Raw genomic sequence first — 16,405 nt, forward strand, 5'->3', positions numbered from 1 at the left:
GTACCATGTGAGAACCTGAGCAATCTGGGGACCTGGACAGGGGGCAGAGGGTGTTATCGTAATCCTGTGGCGACCCCGGGGGGGACCCAGCAGGGGGCAGGCTCTGTGCACTGTGGACTTCCCTCTTTGTACTGGGAATGCAGGCTGATTCGTGCCGCAGCGGGTGGCCCGGAAACACTGCGGGGTGACAGCAGCCTGGCACAAAGGCCACATAGTGGATGCCCCCACTTATGTGAAGTGTCCACAGGGATAGAAAGCAGACTGGTGGTTGCCAGGGACTGGGCAAGCGGAATGGGGAGTGACTGCTAGTGGGGACAGGGTCTCCTTTTGGAGTGATGGAAATGTTCTGGAACTAGGTACAGGTGATGGTCATATAACATCCTGTATGCATTAAATGCCACTGAATCTTTCACTTTAAAACGGTTAGTTTTATGTTATATCAGTTTTACCCCAATTAAAAAAAATAATTTTCTGTGAACTGCCATCCCACAAAATTGCAAGATCCCTCCAGGGTGGGACCTGTCCCAACATCTGCTCCCTCGTGTCCAGCCTAGTGCCTTCGTGGAACCCAGAGCTCATTTCCTCCCAGGGCCTGGCAGATTCCTTCTGGAAGGAGCCAGATAATAAATATTTTCGGCTTTGCAGACCAGATGGTCTCTATCTCAGGCACTCTGCCTTCGCAGCTCAAAAGCAGCCATGGACAATCCGTTAATGAACAAGCCTGACTGGGTGCCAGGAAACGCTCATTTATGGACACTGAGACGTGAATAGAATTTTCACATGTCAGGAAATATTACTCTTCTTTGTTTTTTTGTGTTTTTTTTAGCCATTTACAAATGTGAAAACCACTCTTGGCTTGCAGACGGCACAGAAACATGCAGCAGACTGGATTCGGCCCAGGGGCCAAGCATGCCGTACGGACAGTTATGAGTAGGAAAGAATTCCGATGATTGGCATTTTTAATGTCCGACACTTGAAACTTGAGCCCCTCCCACAACCCAAACAGAGATAAAGAGCGAGTACATCGGAGGGCACCTGGACTGCACGCCTGTGTGTTGTCGCCAGGGCCACTGAGTGACTTCCGGCATGCACTTGCCTGCGACGCCCAGAGGGAACACTGAGGCTCCCGGCGGAGGCCTGTAGAAATTTCATCCTCACCATCTGAAAACCTGTTTTTCTTTTCCTTGCAGGCTTTTGGGAACGCCAAAACGGCCCACAACAACAATTCCAGCCGATTTGGAAAATTCATCCAGGTCAACTACCTGGAAAGTGGCATCGTGAGAGGGTGAGTGGGCAGCCACCTGCACTGTGCACTCCAGCCTTAGTCTGGGGTCCCGGGCAGCCCTGCAGCGGGGAGCCAGCCCAAGAGCTACGTTTGTGAGTCGCACAAGCAAGCCAGTGGGATTTTAAGTCCTCGATGTGAAGGTCTGAGCAGTGGGTCAAGGTGGGAAGTGTAGGTGGGGCAGGGTGGCACCATGGTAACTGGCCCTGCAGTCCCCAGGGCACTGCGGTCGGTTTGGGCACCAGTGGAGTAAGTACAGTGATCTGGAGATGCTAGTGTGATGGGTTCGCTAAGAATGGGAAGGACAAACCAACCTGTTCCCTGGTATTAGAGAGGTTTCTAATTCGGTCGGTCTGGGATGCCCCAGGCAGAGTCGATGTGGACTCTGGCACTTGCCAAACATGTGTCTCTTTAGGCAGAAAGACATGTGATCCTGGGTAGCAAAATGAGGGAGTTGTCCCAGGAAGTACTGGGAAGCACAGGGTGGGCGGATGGGTGGAGGTAGGCAGATGGGTAGTTGGATGGAAGAATGGATGGATGGGTAGTTGAATGGGTCAGGAATTGAATGGATGGATGGATGGACGGATGGGTAGGTGGATGAGTGGGTAGGTTGTAATCTGGACTGTGAAGCTAGTTGCCTGCTGGAAGTTAAAACAGACCAGCATTTTGTGCCAGCAATGTGAGTCCCTTAGATGGAGATACGGTTCCTTCAACTAAATGTAACATTGAAATTATGTTTATTTGCACTCTAGGCAGTAATTATGCTTATGAAACTCTCTGGCAGATTTGCGCAGTGAATTAATGTTATAGGGAATTACCTATTGTGTTACAGTTTTTAAACCATGGCATCATTCCTGAGTTCAGTTCTATGGGATTTTTTTCTTTAAAAACATGTGTGTTCTGTGCAGTTTCAATTGTTAAAAAAAAGTTAATTATGATTTAATACTGTGTAATGTTTTGGGGTTGTTTTTATATGCCAAGGTCTTATGAGCCAATAAAACTATTTCAAAGTAAAAGAAAAAAAGAGGCATTTCAGCACGGTCCATTGCCTGAAGCCCACCCCCACCCCCACCACACAGTCCGGTCTGAGGGCTGCGGTGGCAGTGGGGTCTGTAAAGCCTTTCAGGGGGTGGTGCTCAGGGCGGCAGGGTGAGAAGCCCTGCCTGTTAGAGGTCGGGGGAGGGGGCGACCTGAGCAACTGGCCCCTGGAGGCCGAGAGAAGGCCCCAGCATTGGAGGAGGAGAAAGGTCCTCGAATGTGTCAGGGACTGAGGGGTGATGCCAAACTATCTAGCTCTCTTGTTCATCTTTCCTATTTCCTGCTGCCCAAGCTCTGGCAGGCGCTGCCGTAGGTGAGAGGCTCTCAGTAATTGGGCTTCTCTGGCTCCTCCATCCTCACGGGTGCTCAGAAGCTGGTGACTCTCCCCACATCCACAGCTCCCCTCCCAGGTTGGCCAGAGGTCCCACCTGGAGCACTGCTGCGCTCCTGCTTTTGGCGTCTTCATGGGCATCCCCCCGTACCCACAGGGTATGTGCTCAATTAATCAGAGACACCTGGAGCCTCCCACTTGTCCCGCAGACCTCGCCTTTCCTCCACAAAGACCCTTACTCCTTATTTAAAATGTTTTTCTTCCACAGGTCCAGCGGGATATGCCCAGAGTATCTGACTGGGCAGACAACCCAGAAACATACCGATTCTACATTCCAGGGGCTCCCTGGTGGGGAAAAGAAATGCTGAGAGGCTGCCTTAACTTTTCCTGGGTACTGGGCTGGCCCTACAGGCCTCAGGCTTGATGCCAGAGCCTTTGCTCCCAGCAGGCACTGCTCCCCTCTTCCTCTCCCTGGCTCTCCTTGTCTCCAGTCTGTTTGGAGTAACAAAGCACCACAAACCCGGTGGCTTAGACCAACAGGATTTTTTTTAAGATTATTTATTTATTTATTTTTTAGAGAGAGGAGAAGATAGGGAGAAAGAAAGGGAGAGAAACATCCATGCGTGAGAGAGACATTGATTCATTGCCTCACACGCACCCCAACTGGGGGCCAGGCCTGCAACCCAGGCCTGTGCCCCAACCGAGAACATAACTGGTGACCTTTTGCCCAACAAACTCCGGCCAGAGACCAACAGGAATTTCTTCCCTCACAGCTCTGGAGGCCAGAAGTCTGAAGTCAAGGTGTCGGCAGGGCCCAGCTTGCTCTGGAGGCTCCAGGGGAGGGTCCTTCCTGCCTTTTCCAGCTTCTAGTGGCCCCAGGCATCCTTGGCTTGTGCCTGCATCACTCCAATCTCTGTTTCCACCTTCACACAGCCTTCCCCTCTGTGTCCCTCTGAGTCTCCTCTTTTATTTTTTAGGGCACTTGTCATTGGATTTAGTGCCTTTTTAGATAGTCCCGGTTAATCTTATCTCGGGATCCTTCACTTAATTACATCTGCAAAGGTGTTTTCCCAGTAAGATTCCAGTCACAGATTGCAAGTGGACACACACCTTTGGGGGCACACCAGCAAGGGAAGATCGGCCATCAGTCAGATGGTCCAGCCTGCCCCCCCCCACCCCCCACTACAGGCACCCATCAAGCTCAGGACCAGTGTCACTGAGTAGCCAGTCTCATAGACCAGCTTTTGAGAGTCATATCTATGGCTCTGAATTCAGGAAAGGAAGTCTCCTCTTCACCCACGACCGTGGCCTGCCCAAACACCGAGGGGGGAGATGCACTTCCCGTCCAGGGAGCGGCTGCAGCCAGCTCTCAAGGATTGGGCCCAGACCCTGTTCTGCTTTTGGGCAGGTGACACTTCTTGATGCCATTTCCTACTGAGGCCAAGGGTCAGGGGCAGTCTGTGCCTTCCCCCAGTTCCCCAATTTTCAAGACCTCGTCTTGCTGTAGGTTCAAGGGCTCAGTGCTGGGGGATCTCTGGCCCCCTACTCGCCCCCACAGGAGCCTGAGCCTCCGAGATGATCAGAAGAGGGAAGAGGCTGCTGTCAGCGAGATCACAGCTCCACGCTGGCAGGGGTTGCCGTCTCCCCCCATGCTGGCACAGCCCAGGGAGTCAGCCAGGTGGAAAGTGCGCCAGGAGTCTGATTCCAGAACCAGAGGCAGCCTCCCTCCCCAGGAAAACAAACTGCTGCTAACTAAACAGTTCCCAGCCGGGGCAGGAATAGAAGAAACATGGGTTTGAAAGAAGGGAGAATGCAGACCAAGGCCCTGGAAACCCACGTGTGCTTAGTGTGTGCATGTGTCCCGTATGAGGCTGCAGACAGAAACTGCCCTCCTGGAGAGCTAGGCAAGCTGTGTCCAGCAAGTCCTGGCCCAGGAGCCCAGCCCTGCCACCCTTCGGGTACCAGCTGCCTCTCTTGTAAAATCCGATGGGCTCAGATGGAGTTGCCCCGCACACCCGCCAGCTCCCACACTTGGTGATAGTGGACCCCATGAGAGACAGGCCCATCTGCCCCCAGGGGGTACGGAGGGAGCAGGGCCCATGCTAGTCTCAGCCGCCTGCTGGGCCACCTCCCTCCTTTGTGTTCCCCAGCAGTGTGTGGCCTCTCCAATTGTGGTACGTCATCCATCAACAGGAGCCACCGTGCCCGCCCAGAGGAATGAGAGGGCTCAGGGTGTTACATGCTATGAAACGGCGCCTGGCACGTTTGCTGTCACCGCTCTCAGTGTGGATAGGGTGCTGCAGAGGGGCCCAGGCCCCACGTAGCCTCATGAAGCCGTGTCCAGCAGACGTCCAAGTGACGGATGTCTACACAAAAATGCACTGTCTCCACGTAGATAGAATATTATGCAGCCGTAAAAAGGAACGCGGCCCTGGTGCAGGAACACTGGCGCACACTCAGAATCACGGGGCATACTGAAGGGTTCTTCTTTTTTTTAATTCTGGAGAACCCAAACCAGTCTGAAGTGGGGGTGAGCAGCTCCTGCCTGCGGGTTGGGGTTGGAGAGGAATGATACAGGTGCCAAGGAAGCTTTGCCGGTGGGGAGGTGGGGGGGGGGGACGTATTCCGCATCTTGATTGGCAGGAGCAGTCCGTGGGGCTGTGCCTGTGTCACAGCTCACCAGGCCGCACACTTTAAGTTTGTCGTGCATCAGTTACCCCTAATAAAGCTGGTTTTTAAAATGGTATGGATTACGAGTCAGTCAAAGCTCATCACATGTTGTTCAATAAAGCTGCAAAAATAATAGAAAAATGAATTCGTTATCATATTTTCAATTGGAGAAACATTTAATTGCTGGGGAGATGGTAGGCACAGGGGAGACCCTCCTATAACATGAAGGATCGCGTGGGTACCATCACTCCAGTGCCTGCCTCCTGGGAGGGAGCCACCACGTGAGGCCCCGCGGGCTTCTGTGCTGCTAGTCTGGGGAGCAGAAGTGGCCGGTGCAGGTTCCTTATTTTCATAGATGGTAGTCCTAGGGTGAGGCAGCGTTTAGGGTAATCGTATTTACGACATTTAGGTTGATTGCATTTACGACATTTAAAGTGGTATTTATGACATTTAGGGTGATTATATCTATATACCAGTATTCGTTCTATGTTTAAGGAAGTTAATGGGCAGCTGACCCATTACCATGGTAACAAATTACTCTAGTTCTTTAGGAAAAACAATACTAAAATGTGATGTTTTACTCTTTCTCTTCCTTTAATGACAGAGCTGTTGTTGAAAAATACCTGCTTGAAAAGTCTCGCCTGGTCTCTCAGGAGAAGGATGAGAGGTAGGAGGGATCTCCTCCCTGCGCAGCTGTCTGTGCCCTCCCCCCTCCTCCCTCCTCCCTCCCTCCTTTGGCACCTGGAGATCAAGGGACTCTTTCCGGAGGCGGGTGGCACAACTGCCCAGGGAGCAGGCCTGGTGTGTGGCCCCAGGCTTCATGCTCATACGTCCTAACTCACCTTTTTGTGCTTATTTTTGTGCCTCCTCAGGGCTTTTGCCCGAGTGGTTAGGTTAGAGGGATCTCTGATTGACCAGGGAGTGAGATACACACCCACCCCCCACCCCCTCCTCAAAAAATCTCACTGGAGAAACTCATGTTTTGGGAATGTTTTAAAGGCATACTAAGAATCGACTTACTGTCTTAAATTGGGACATAGTCGCTGTGCTCTTCCCTCCCTGGTGTGGTCTCCGAAGCAATATTAGTAGTGGGTTGAAGAGTAACTGTTGCTTGGCCTCCAAAAATGACTTCTTTCCCCTAATTTTGATCTGCAGAAACTACCACGTGTTTTATTATTTGTTACTTGGCGTCAGCAAGGAAGAACAGCAAGAATTTCAGCTCAAACAGCCTGAAGATTATTTCTACCTCAACCAGGTAAACACCAGGCCCTAGCCACAAATGCCACCTCTGTTCCCCACAGGTTGTTTACGCTCTGCCAGGAGGTCAGAGGCCGTCTGCCTTGGCCCTTTCCAGCCCCCAAACCGGCTCCAAGAGGCCCAGAGGAGGCAGCATAAAGGAGCCCATTCATTCCCCATGTCCTGGGCCCTGCCCCATCGGCTCCAGCCAAAATCATTCCCACACGCCACCCTCTCTGACCCAGAAATACCCGGAGTTTCACTGACTTTGTGTTTTAGCATAACTTGAAGATCGAAGATGGAGAAGACCTGAAGCATGACTTTGAAAGGCTCAAGCAGGCCATGGAGATGGTGGGCTTCCTCCCCGCCACCAAGAAACAGTAAGTGGGCTGGCCAGCCATCCGGCCATCTCCCACATGGGCACTGTCTGAGATCAGCTGACATCCCAACAGGAGCTCCACTAAGGAGGGTTGCCCGATGACGATGAGCACATGGAAGGGACTCTCGTCATGAGTCACTGGGAGATGCCAGTGCAGACCACAGGGGCTTTGCCCAACTGTGGTAGCGTACTAACACTGTGGAAGTGCACGCTTAGCAATGGTTAAGAAGGTAGATTTTATGCGATGTGTATTTTACACCATTAAGAAAGTTTTTAAATTTTGTAAACCACACAGGGTGCTTTCCACACCTGCCAGTATACCAGCGAGAGCACACTGCTGGGGGTGCTCATCCGGCCAACCACTCTGGAAAACCACGTGGCTGTTTGCTACTACCGCTGTGTGTACACAACGAAACACTTACATTTGCTCACCCCAAAACATGCACGTGCACGCTTACGCACAGTAGCCTCCTCTATAACAGCCCCAAAGCCTGGAACCCTCCCCGCAAACGCCCACCACAGGAGGGTAAATGAACAACCCAATGTCAGTCTATCCATGCAGGGCTCAGCAGACTTTCCAGAGAGGGTTAGATAGGGAATGTTTTCAGCTTCATGACCCACAGGTCCCTGTTACATGTTCTGCTCTGCATTTCATTTTGCTTTTTAACAACCCTTTAAAAACCGAACCATAAACTTAGCTCAGGGGCCATACAGAAATGGGCCCAAGTTGGCCACCTCTTGGACTACTCTACACACAGTAGCGGTCGCCACTGGAGACACCGATTCTGTCCCCAGGGGGGCCTTCCCTGGAGACATTTTTGGTTGCCATACCACATGTGTGTGGGATGCTGCTCATCATCACACAGTGCCCAGGACACCGCCGCCCTGGCAGCAAACAGTAGCCTGGCCCCAGGTGCCAGCACTGCCGCAGCTGCGGTACGCTGGTCGGCAGTGCTGAGTGAACAAACCAAGACTGCGCCGCGACGTGCACCGCACCCCCGCGTGGCAGTGTCTTCAGTGTCAGGCCAGACGCAGGCACATACAATGACTTCATGGACACCGAGTACATGGCTGATGCTAGATGTCAGCGCAGCCGCTCCTCCGTGAGGCTGGGTGGTTCCAGGGTGGAGAATGTTACATGCCTTCGTCTGAGCGCTAATTTAACAGCGATCTGTGCATTTTGTGACAATTCATGTCTGTACTTGGGAACTGTGTGGTTTTTTGCATGTGCATGTTATGCTTCCATTAAAATATTTTTAGCCCCCATTACAAAAAAAAGAAAAAGACATAGAGATATCTCTCTACCAAGTCACATTGCACAGGGAGAGTCCCCAGCAGAGGGAATAGACGTTTTTAGGCTTTGTGTGTTCTGACTAGCATTTGATGCTGTTTCAAATCCTGCCCAGTTGCCTGGAGGCTTCTCATCTTGCAGTTGTGGAACGCGCCCTAACCAAAGCTCCTTTTCTCTCCCAGGATTTTTTCTATCCTCTCAGCCATCCTGTACCTGGGCAACGTCACATACAAGAAGAGAGCCACAGGCCGAGACGAAGGCCTGGAGGTCGGGCCCCCTGAGGTGCTGGACACGCTGTCGCAGCTTCTGAAGGTATACTCCCTGTCCTCGGCCACCGTGGGGTATGTGGGGCCAGCTCAAGCCTATGGCCTCAGAGGACCCAGAACTTCCTACATGGGCTGAGCTTCTGTAAACCAGGGTCTGTGCCCGCTTCCTTGCTACCATCTCTGCCAACTTCCTTCCTCATTTCTGAAGGGACTCTCTGCTGGGCAGGAACGCCTCAGCTCCTCATGCTTATTTAGCTCATGGGAGGCTATTTATTTATTTATTTAGCTTTAAAATACTTTATTTATTTTTAGAGAGGAGATGGGAGGGAGAAAGAGAAGGAGAGAAACATCAGTGTGTGGTTGCCTCTCACGCACCCCCTATTGGGGACCTGGTCCACAACCCAGACATGTGCCCTGACTGGGAATTGAACCAGCTACCCTTTGGTTAGCAGGCCAGTGCTCAATCCACTGAGCCACACCCGCCAGGGCTCACGGAAGGCTATTTAAAACCATAGTTTGATCAGCGAGGTCATTTTCTCATCAGTCCCACTATCCCCTTGTCTACTGGTTTTCAACCACAGGGGCAGTGTCTGGAGATGTTTTGGGTTGTCAAAACTTGGGGGGGCTACTGGCATCTAATGGGTGGAGGCCATGGATGCTGCCAGCATCATGTAATGCCCACAGCGAAGAATGATACAGCCTTGTATGTCAGTGGTACCAAGGCTGAGAAGCCCCGCCGTCAGTCTCTCTGTTTTCGGAGCACATACTCCGTCTATGGCTCTGCCTGAAGGAGGACCCCTGGCTTCTGCCGTGTTCACGGGGATGAGTAAGCATGCCTGCTGGGGGCTCAGAGCCGCTTCCGCTGTTCCTGCTCTTGACTGCTGCTGGCTTGTGTAGGGGGCTTGGCAGTCAGGGAGGGCCAAACCCCTGGACGGCCCTGCACACGGGCTGGAACAGCTGTAAATGCAGATAACCAGGCAGCATGTGAGCCTGAGGCCCACCGTGACACCCAGGCTGTGCCGCCATGCACCCAGGGCTGTCAGCCATGGGTGTGATCATTCTGAACCACACTAAGCACAGTGCACACCGTGGGTTGGACCTGCTTCCTGGCACAGCCCCTGGGGGTCCTTCTCCGGCCTTCCTCAAGCTTCAGGCCTTGTCTCAATGACATGAGAACCCACTGGGCAAGTCTTCAGGCCTGTCCCCTCTTTATCTCCCTCCTTGACCTTGATACAGGTGAAGCGAGAGATTTTGGTAGAGGTTCTGACCAAAAGAAAAACGGTGACCGCCAATGACAAGCTCATCCTTCCCTACAGTCTCAGCGAGGTAAGTGCCGCTCTGGGCTTTCAAAGGGCTTTGGACCCCAAAGCCCAAGTGAAGGGAAGTCCTTTGGAAACAGCCAGCGTGGGTGATGTTTTCCCAGTCAAAGTGACAGAGGAGAGCCCTTGGGGTGCTCTGGTTCTCATGTGGGCTTAGGCTCAGTACAAACTGGCCCAGACAGCAGACTACAGCCTGAGTGTCAGAATTTGGGCCACGCATGTTCATCTCTGTGTTTCCGGCTACTTTTTGGGCACGCTGTTTCTTACCAGCAGAAGCAGTGAGACCTGCAGCCAAATCCAGCCGGCTACCTGCTTTTGTAAAGAAAGTTTTATTGGCAAGCAGCCACGCCCATTCGTTTACAGGCTGCTTTCCTACTACAGCACAGAGCCTAAGGGGTTGCAACAGAGACCCATGTGGCCTGCAAAGCCGAGAATATTGGCCCTTTGGCCCTTTGCAGAAAAGCTTCGTCAAGCCCAGAGCTACAGCATGACCTTTACAATCATTATGTGGGTCCCTAAATATTGATAAGGTGCCTCTCTCTGGGCTTGCCCTAGCCTGGATGTTTATGGTGTGTTTTTCTTGGGTTTTTACACCTCAAGAGCAGTGTGACTGCAGCTGGCAGCTTGAACAGCAGCAGGGAAGTACCTGGCCACAGTGGGTGGGGGCGATTTTTAGCTGGTGGTGGAAGCTGCTTGGGCATCTCAGACGGGCACCACAGTCTGAGCCCCCAAGGGCAAAAGCACCCTGCAGTGTTCAAGATCTCTGAGACCCCAGCGGCAGGGCTGCCCCCCAGAGGCACCAGTCTCTCAAGGCTCCATGGCTTCCCAGGAAAGGTAAAACCAGAGGGGTGTGTTCTAGATCTTGATTGCAGGCATCTGTGTCTGTCACCATTTAGGTATGAGCGCACCAAAATAAGGAATTTTTTGTTTGTAAGTCAAACCTCCATAAGGCCTCAGAAAAATTGTCAAAGCCATTACTGCTGTTACGATGTTGGCCCCACGATGCTCCTAGAACAGCAAGGGGCCTGGCTTTGAACCCAGCAGGGCCTCCTGGCTAGTTTTTCCATGGTGCAGACCCAGTGCCCTCTCTGAGCCTGCGTTCCACCCTCATGAGTCCCCAGTAGCTCCGAGGAGTGAGTCAGCACTTGAGGACTGAGCTGAACCCCAGGCTGCTGGGTCAAGGTTTTTCTGTTCATGCTTTAGTGTGCCCTGGTGTTGGAGCTGACAGGGTGGCATGCAAAGTGGGAAGGGGCATGTTGGAGGAGGTGGCTGTTAAAGCCACGGCCTGCACTTCTGTTTGCAGACCTTGGGGTGGTGCGTGTGGGCCCCACCTTGCTGAGGTATGGCATCCCCTCTATGCCACAGGCTGTCACTGCCCGCGACTCCATGGCCAAGTCTCTGTACAGTGCCCTGTTCGACTGGATTGTGCTGCGCATTAACCACGCCCTCCTCAATAAGAAAGACATGGAAGAGTCTGTCTCGGTGAGTCCTCCACCCCCACCCCACCACCCTGCCAGGCTGGGCAGGGGGAGGCTGTGCCCTCACTGCCACACAGGTGGGTGGCCTGTGATGTCAGGAGCCGAGGCAGCTGTAGCCATTGTTAGGCAAGAAGCCAGTTCCTAGCTTAGAGAACAAGACAGGGTCCAGTTCTCGGGTCCCAGTGCAAAATGGAAACACGGCTCCTTATTCAAATATTACAGGTCCCAAGCACAGGGTCCTCACAACACAACAGAACAGGGAGGACTGAGCAGTAACAACTGTTCTCTCTCCCCCCAGTGCTTGTCTATCGGGGTCCTCGACATCTTTGGGTTTGAGGACTTCGAGAGGAACAGTTTTGAACAGTTCTGCATCAACTATGCCAACGAGCAGCTCCAGTATTACTTCAACCAGCACATTTTCAAACTAGAGCAGGTAAGGAAGTGCCGCTGTCACCCACCCAGCCCAGGGGAGGGCGGGTCAGCTACCACCGGGATCTCCCTCGGGGCCCGGTTGGTCATCAAACCTGCTGCAGAATTTTTCTCAACAAAAAAGGAAAGTCCGGGGAAAGTTCTGCCCAGCCTGAGATGAGGCCAACCGTCCGGGATGTTTTCGGCCACAGGTCAATTTTGCACTTTCTCTCTGTTCAAACGTGCTTTAATGGGAGAGATGAGGTTGCCTTGTAAGGATTTGCTTTGGCTGGTGATATTGATAACCTATTATGTGTCTTTTCAATAGTAAATGCCCATTTTACCCACATACTACACTTCATGTTGATGATTCTGACAGTGAAAAAAACTGAGGGGGTTATATATTGGGTTGGCCAAAAAGTTTGTTCCATTTTAAATGAAAATAAAAGACACATTTTTCATTTTCACCAATAATTTTATTGAACAACATGTTCACCATTTAGTTCCACTACCTTCTGCCACCTTGCAGACAACTTCATCTTTCCATCTTCCCAAAACTTTTTATCTTTTTGAGCAAAGAACTGTTCCAGGTGCCTTTTGCAGTCTTCCAGGGAATTGAATTTTTTTTCCTTTAAGAGAATTTTGTAAACATTGAAATAAATGGAAATGCGAAGGTGCAATGTCTGGTGAATACAGCGGATGAATCAGAACTTCCCAGCCAAGCTCTAACTGTCTTTACCGGGTCATCAAACAAACGTGGTCTTCTGTTATCCTGATGGGAGATTGTGCTATTTCTGTTGACCAATTCCAGACTCTTCCTCAAGTGCTGCTCTCAGTTGGTCTAATCGGGAGCAGTACTTGGAATTCATTGTGCAGTTTTCCAGCAGGAGCTCGTAATAGAGGACTCCCTTCCGACCCCACCACATACACGCAGCACCTTCTTTGGATGAAGACCGGCCTTTGGTGTGGTTGGTGGTCATTTCGCTTGCCCCACGATCCCTTCCATTCCACATTATTGTAAAGCATCCACTTTTTATCGCCCATCACAATTTGTTTTAAAAACAGAACATTTTCATTACATTTCAGTGAAGAATCGCATGTGAAAAGGGTCAAGGTTTTTTTCGCTTGACTTACTGCAGAACCCAAACATCAAAGTGATTAAAATAACCAAGCCAGTGCAAATGATTTTCAATTCTTGATTTGGATTTTTTTTTTTTTAAGATTTTCTTTATTTTTAGAAGGAGGGAGAAAGATAGGGAGAGAACCATCAATGTGTGATTGCCTCTCACACACCCCCTACTGGGGACCTGGCCCACAACCCAGGCATGTGCCCTGACTGGGAATCAAACCAGCAACCCTTTGGTTCTCAGGCCAGCACTCAATCCACTGAGCTACACCAGCCAGGGTGTAATTTGGAGATTTTGAATATGTCGGCTATCTCCTGCGAGGTATAACATTGACAATTATCAGTTAATGTCTCAATTTGATCTCTTATCAACTTCAGCTGGTCTACCCAACCACAGAACATCGTCCAGCGAGAAATCTCTGGCATGAAACTTTGCAAACCACTTTTGACACGTTTGATCAGTCAGAGCACTTTCTTCACACACTGCACATGTCTTTTTATGCATTTCAGCTGTGTTTTTACCTCTTGAAATAATAAAGCCTAATATACCAAAAATGTTGCCTATTTTCTTCCATCTTCAATATTGAAATGGCTGCACAAAATTCACCAGTTTTGTTAATTTTATTTAAATGCATGCTGATATCACAGCTGTCACAATACAATCTAACAAAATTATTTCAAATGAAGTTAAAGACAGTTAAGCGCTACTAGAGCCATTATACGGAAAAAAAATGAACGAACCTGTTGGCCAACCCAATATTTATTTAGTTGATTTTACTATTATGCTTTCTGGCTGTTTGTTGGTCCAAATTGAGTTGTGTGGGAAGAGCAAAATACACAGTGAATTGCAAAGCTTTTGATGTACAGGATTAAATTAAGTATATTATTAAAGTTACCTTCACTTATTTGTTTTTACATTTTAAAATGTGACAGGTAAATTTGAAGTTATGTAAGTCACTTACATTACATAACTATTATAGATACTGCAGTTCCTGAGCAGAGGCCCAGGGGTCAAATCCTGCCCTACTGCCTATTTTTATAAATAAAGCTTTATTGGCACATGGACACAGCCATTTATTTACGTATCATCCCTGGCTGCTCTCAAGCCACAGCAGCAAAATTGAGTAATTGTGACAGATACCAGCTAACTAGCAGAATTTAGCATATTCACAGTCTGGCTCCTTACAGAGAAAGTTTGCTGACTCCTGGTGACTTTAAGTGTGAGGTTAAGCACCTCGCTGTGAGAAACATTTGAGAATGTGCATTGTTTCGTGTTGCCAATCATTAACTTATGCGATGGCCTTATATACCGCTTAATGCACTTCTGTTGGTATAATATGCATTCCGTTCCTCACACATCTGTGTGTAGCTATGTGCCTGCATAAACACAGGGGTGGGCAAAAGCAGGTTTCCAGTTCTTGGTGTGGAAAAGGACATGCAGGTTATGGTTGCTACAATAGCGTCATTGAATCAGTGGCCCAGTACACTCACAACCGTAAGCCTGCTTTTGCCCACTGTGTATACATGTAGTGCACGCTATTCAAACGTTAACAAAGCCGGGAAATAGCGAACTCACTGGATGCCCTGCCCGAACCCTGCAGGAAGAGTACCAGAGTGAAGGCATCTCGTGGCACAACATCGACTACACGGACAACGTCGGCTGCATCCATCTGATCAGCAAGAAGCCCACCGGCCTCTTCTATCTGCTGGATGAAGAGAGCAAGTGAGTGTCCATGTCCCGGTGTGTCCACAAACCCAGGCACTCAGTCCAGTTCTGTAGCTCCCAGAGCCTTACCCCAAATCCACACATCCCAAGAACGCCCACCCAGGAGTTCCTGGGAAAGGACTGTGGGGCCTGAGCCTAGAAGCTGGGAACAGGGTTGGTGCATCTTTGCAAAGGGCCACATATGGAATCAGGGCCCAGAAGCCCACTCTGCGGAGCCTAGCACCCCTTGTTGCCAGGATGTGGTGAAGGCCGGAAGGGATATTTATAAGGTGTCTCACACTTGGTCACCCAGCTGCAGTCACTGAAATTCACTCACTGCGGCTGCTGTAATGGCCACAGTGGGGCGACTGAAAACAACAGAAATGTATTCCCTCGCAGCTCTGGAGGCCAGAAGTCCAAAGTCAGTGTCGGGGCTGAAATCAGTATCAGTGGGGTGTTGGCAGGGCCGCACTCCCTCCAAAGGCTCTAGGGGCGAATCCTTCTTGCTTCTTTCAGCTTCTAGCGGCCCCAGATATCCTTGGCTTTTGGCCACATCGCCCCATTTTTGTCTCTGTGGTCCCATCACCATCCCTTCTGTCTGTCAGTGTCTCGTCTCCTCGTCTTACAAAGAGCCCAGTTGTACTGGATTGGTGCCCACCCTCATGACTTCATTTTAACTCGACTACGTCTACCAAGGCCCTATTTCCAAATCGGGTCACATTCGCAGCTTCCAGGTATCAGGATGTGTCTTTTTATTAACCCCTCCTTATTGGGCCCTTGCGTGCTCCTGAGGCCCCTGTGGGACTGGCACAATCAGGCTCACCTCCTGCCTCACACCCACTCCCCATCCAGGGCGGGGACAGACAGGTTCGTTGGACCAGAATCCAAAGAGAAAACCTGCAGGGCAAGAAAGGGCAGGGTGGTAGGAAGGGCTAGCTAAACCATCACTCCTGGGAAACTCCTAGACCTGCATGTGGGGGAGGCATGGGAAGCAGGACCAGGCACAGTAGGGTCAGGTCTGTCTGGTTAAAATCTGATCGTTTTAATTTATTAGGGATTTTTTTTTTTACATTGATTTGGATTTTTCTAAAATAGTGCATTATTTATCCAGACAACTACATGAGCAGGTCTCTCACTTTCCACATCTTTTCCACAGCCCTGGAAATGATGGACTTAGTAGCTATAGGATCTTCCCCTTTGACACCCCCCCACCCCCATTAAGCCGTGGGTGCAGGGATTCAGGGGCATGTTGTGCCGCTGTGTTTGCGGCAAGGCTGGATGAGCACAGGCAGGACGTGCCAAAGCCAGCCACGGCATAGCCTCGCTGGGAGGCAGAAATGGGTACCATGGGTGCCTTATTCTGCCCCCACTCCCCTCCCTCTAACGGAGCCCAGGCAAGACCCCTTCCAAGACACCGCATTCAGGCACAGATGGATCTGAGGCCAGAGTCACCCTGTCCTGGGATCGTTCCTGGAAGCTGCCTGTGGTGGGTCCCAGTCCCACTCTGAGCTCACTCCATAGCCCTGAGTGCGTCCTTTTGTTCTTGGCCCCTTCATACCAGGTTGCGAGTGTCTGGGCCTCAGCCTTGACACCCAGCGCAGCCCAGGTACTGCCCACCTGCCCACCTGCCGCGGTGGCAGAGGGCCTGCAACCTGCCACGCAGAGTGGATGATTGGCCACCGTTCTTGCGACTAACGGTTTCAAATCTTCTTCCCAGCTTCCCCCACGCCACGAGCCAGACCCTGCTGGCCAAGTTCAAACAGCAGCATGAGGACAACAGGTACTTCCTCGGCACCCCCATCATGGAGCCAGCATTCATCATTCAGCACTTCGCCGGGAAGGTGAAATACCAGATTAAGGTACGAGTCCGGCCCAG

General features: G+C 50.9%; 1 protein-coding gene across 12 annotated transcripts in view; it reads left to right on the plus strand.

Moving 5' to 3' along the window:
- MYO9B (myosin IXB) overlaps positions 1-16,405 on the plus strand; it is an 82,172-nt gene that overhangs the window by 37,835 nt on the left and 27,932 nt on the right. For all 12 annotated transcript variants that reach the window (XM_045195666.2, XM_045195669.2, XM_045195667.2 and 9 more), the window contains exons 3-12: positions 1,191-1,285; positions 5,926-5,988; positions 6,477-6,576; positions 6,837-6,937; positions 8,410-8,539; positions 9,730-9,819; positions 11,178-11,294; positions 11,589-11,723; positions 14,426-14,547; positions 16,247-16,388. In XM_045195666.2, coding sequence (XP_045051601.2) covers positions 1,191-1,285; positions 5,926-5,988; positions 6,477-6,576; positions 6,837-6,937; positions 8,410-8,539; positions 9,730-9,819; positions 11,178-11,294; positions 11,589-11,723; positions 14,426-14,547; positions 16,247-16,388 — 1,095 coding nt within the window. The remainder of the gene's footprint in view (positions 1-1,190; positions 1,286-5,925; positions 5,989-6,476; positions 6,577-6,836; positions 6,938-8,409; positions 8,540-9,729; positions 9,820-11,177; positions 11,295-11,588; positions 11,724-14,425; positions 14,548-16,246; positions 16,389-16,405) is intronic.

The sequence above is a fragment of the Desmodus rotundus genome, chromosome 9 (assembly GCF_022682495.2).
Source record: "Desmodus rotundus isolate HL8 chromosome 9, HLdesRot8A.1, whole genome shotgun sequence".
Classification (NCBI taxonomy): Eukaryota; Metazoa; Chordata; class Mammalia; order Chiroptera; family Phyllostomidae; genus Desmodus; species Desmodus rotundus.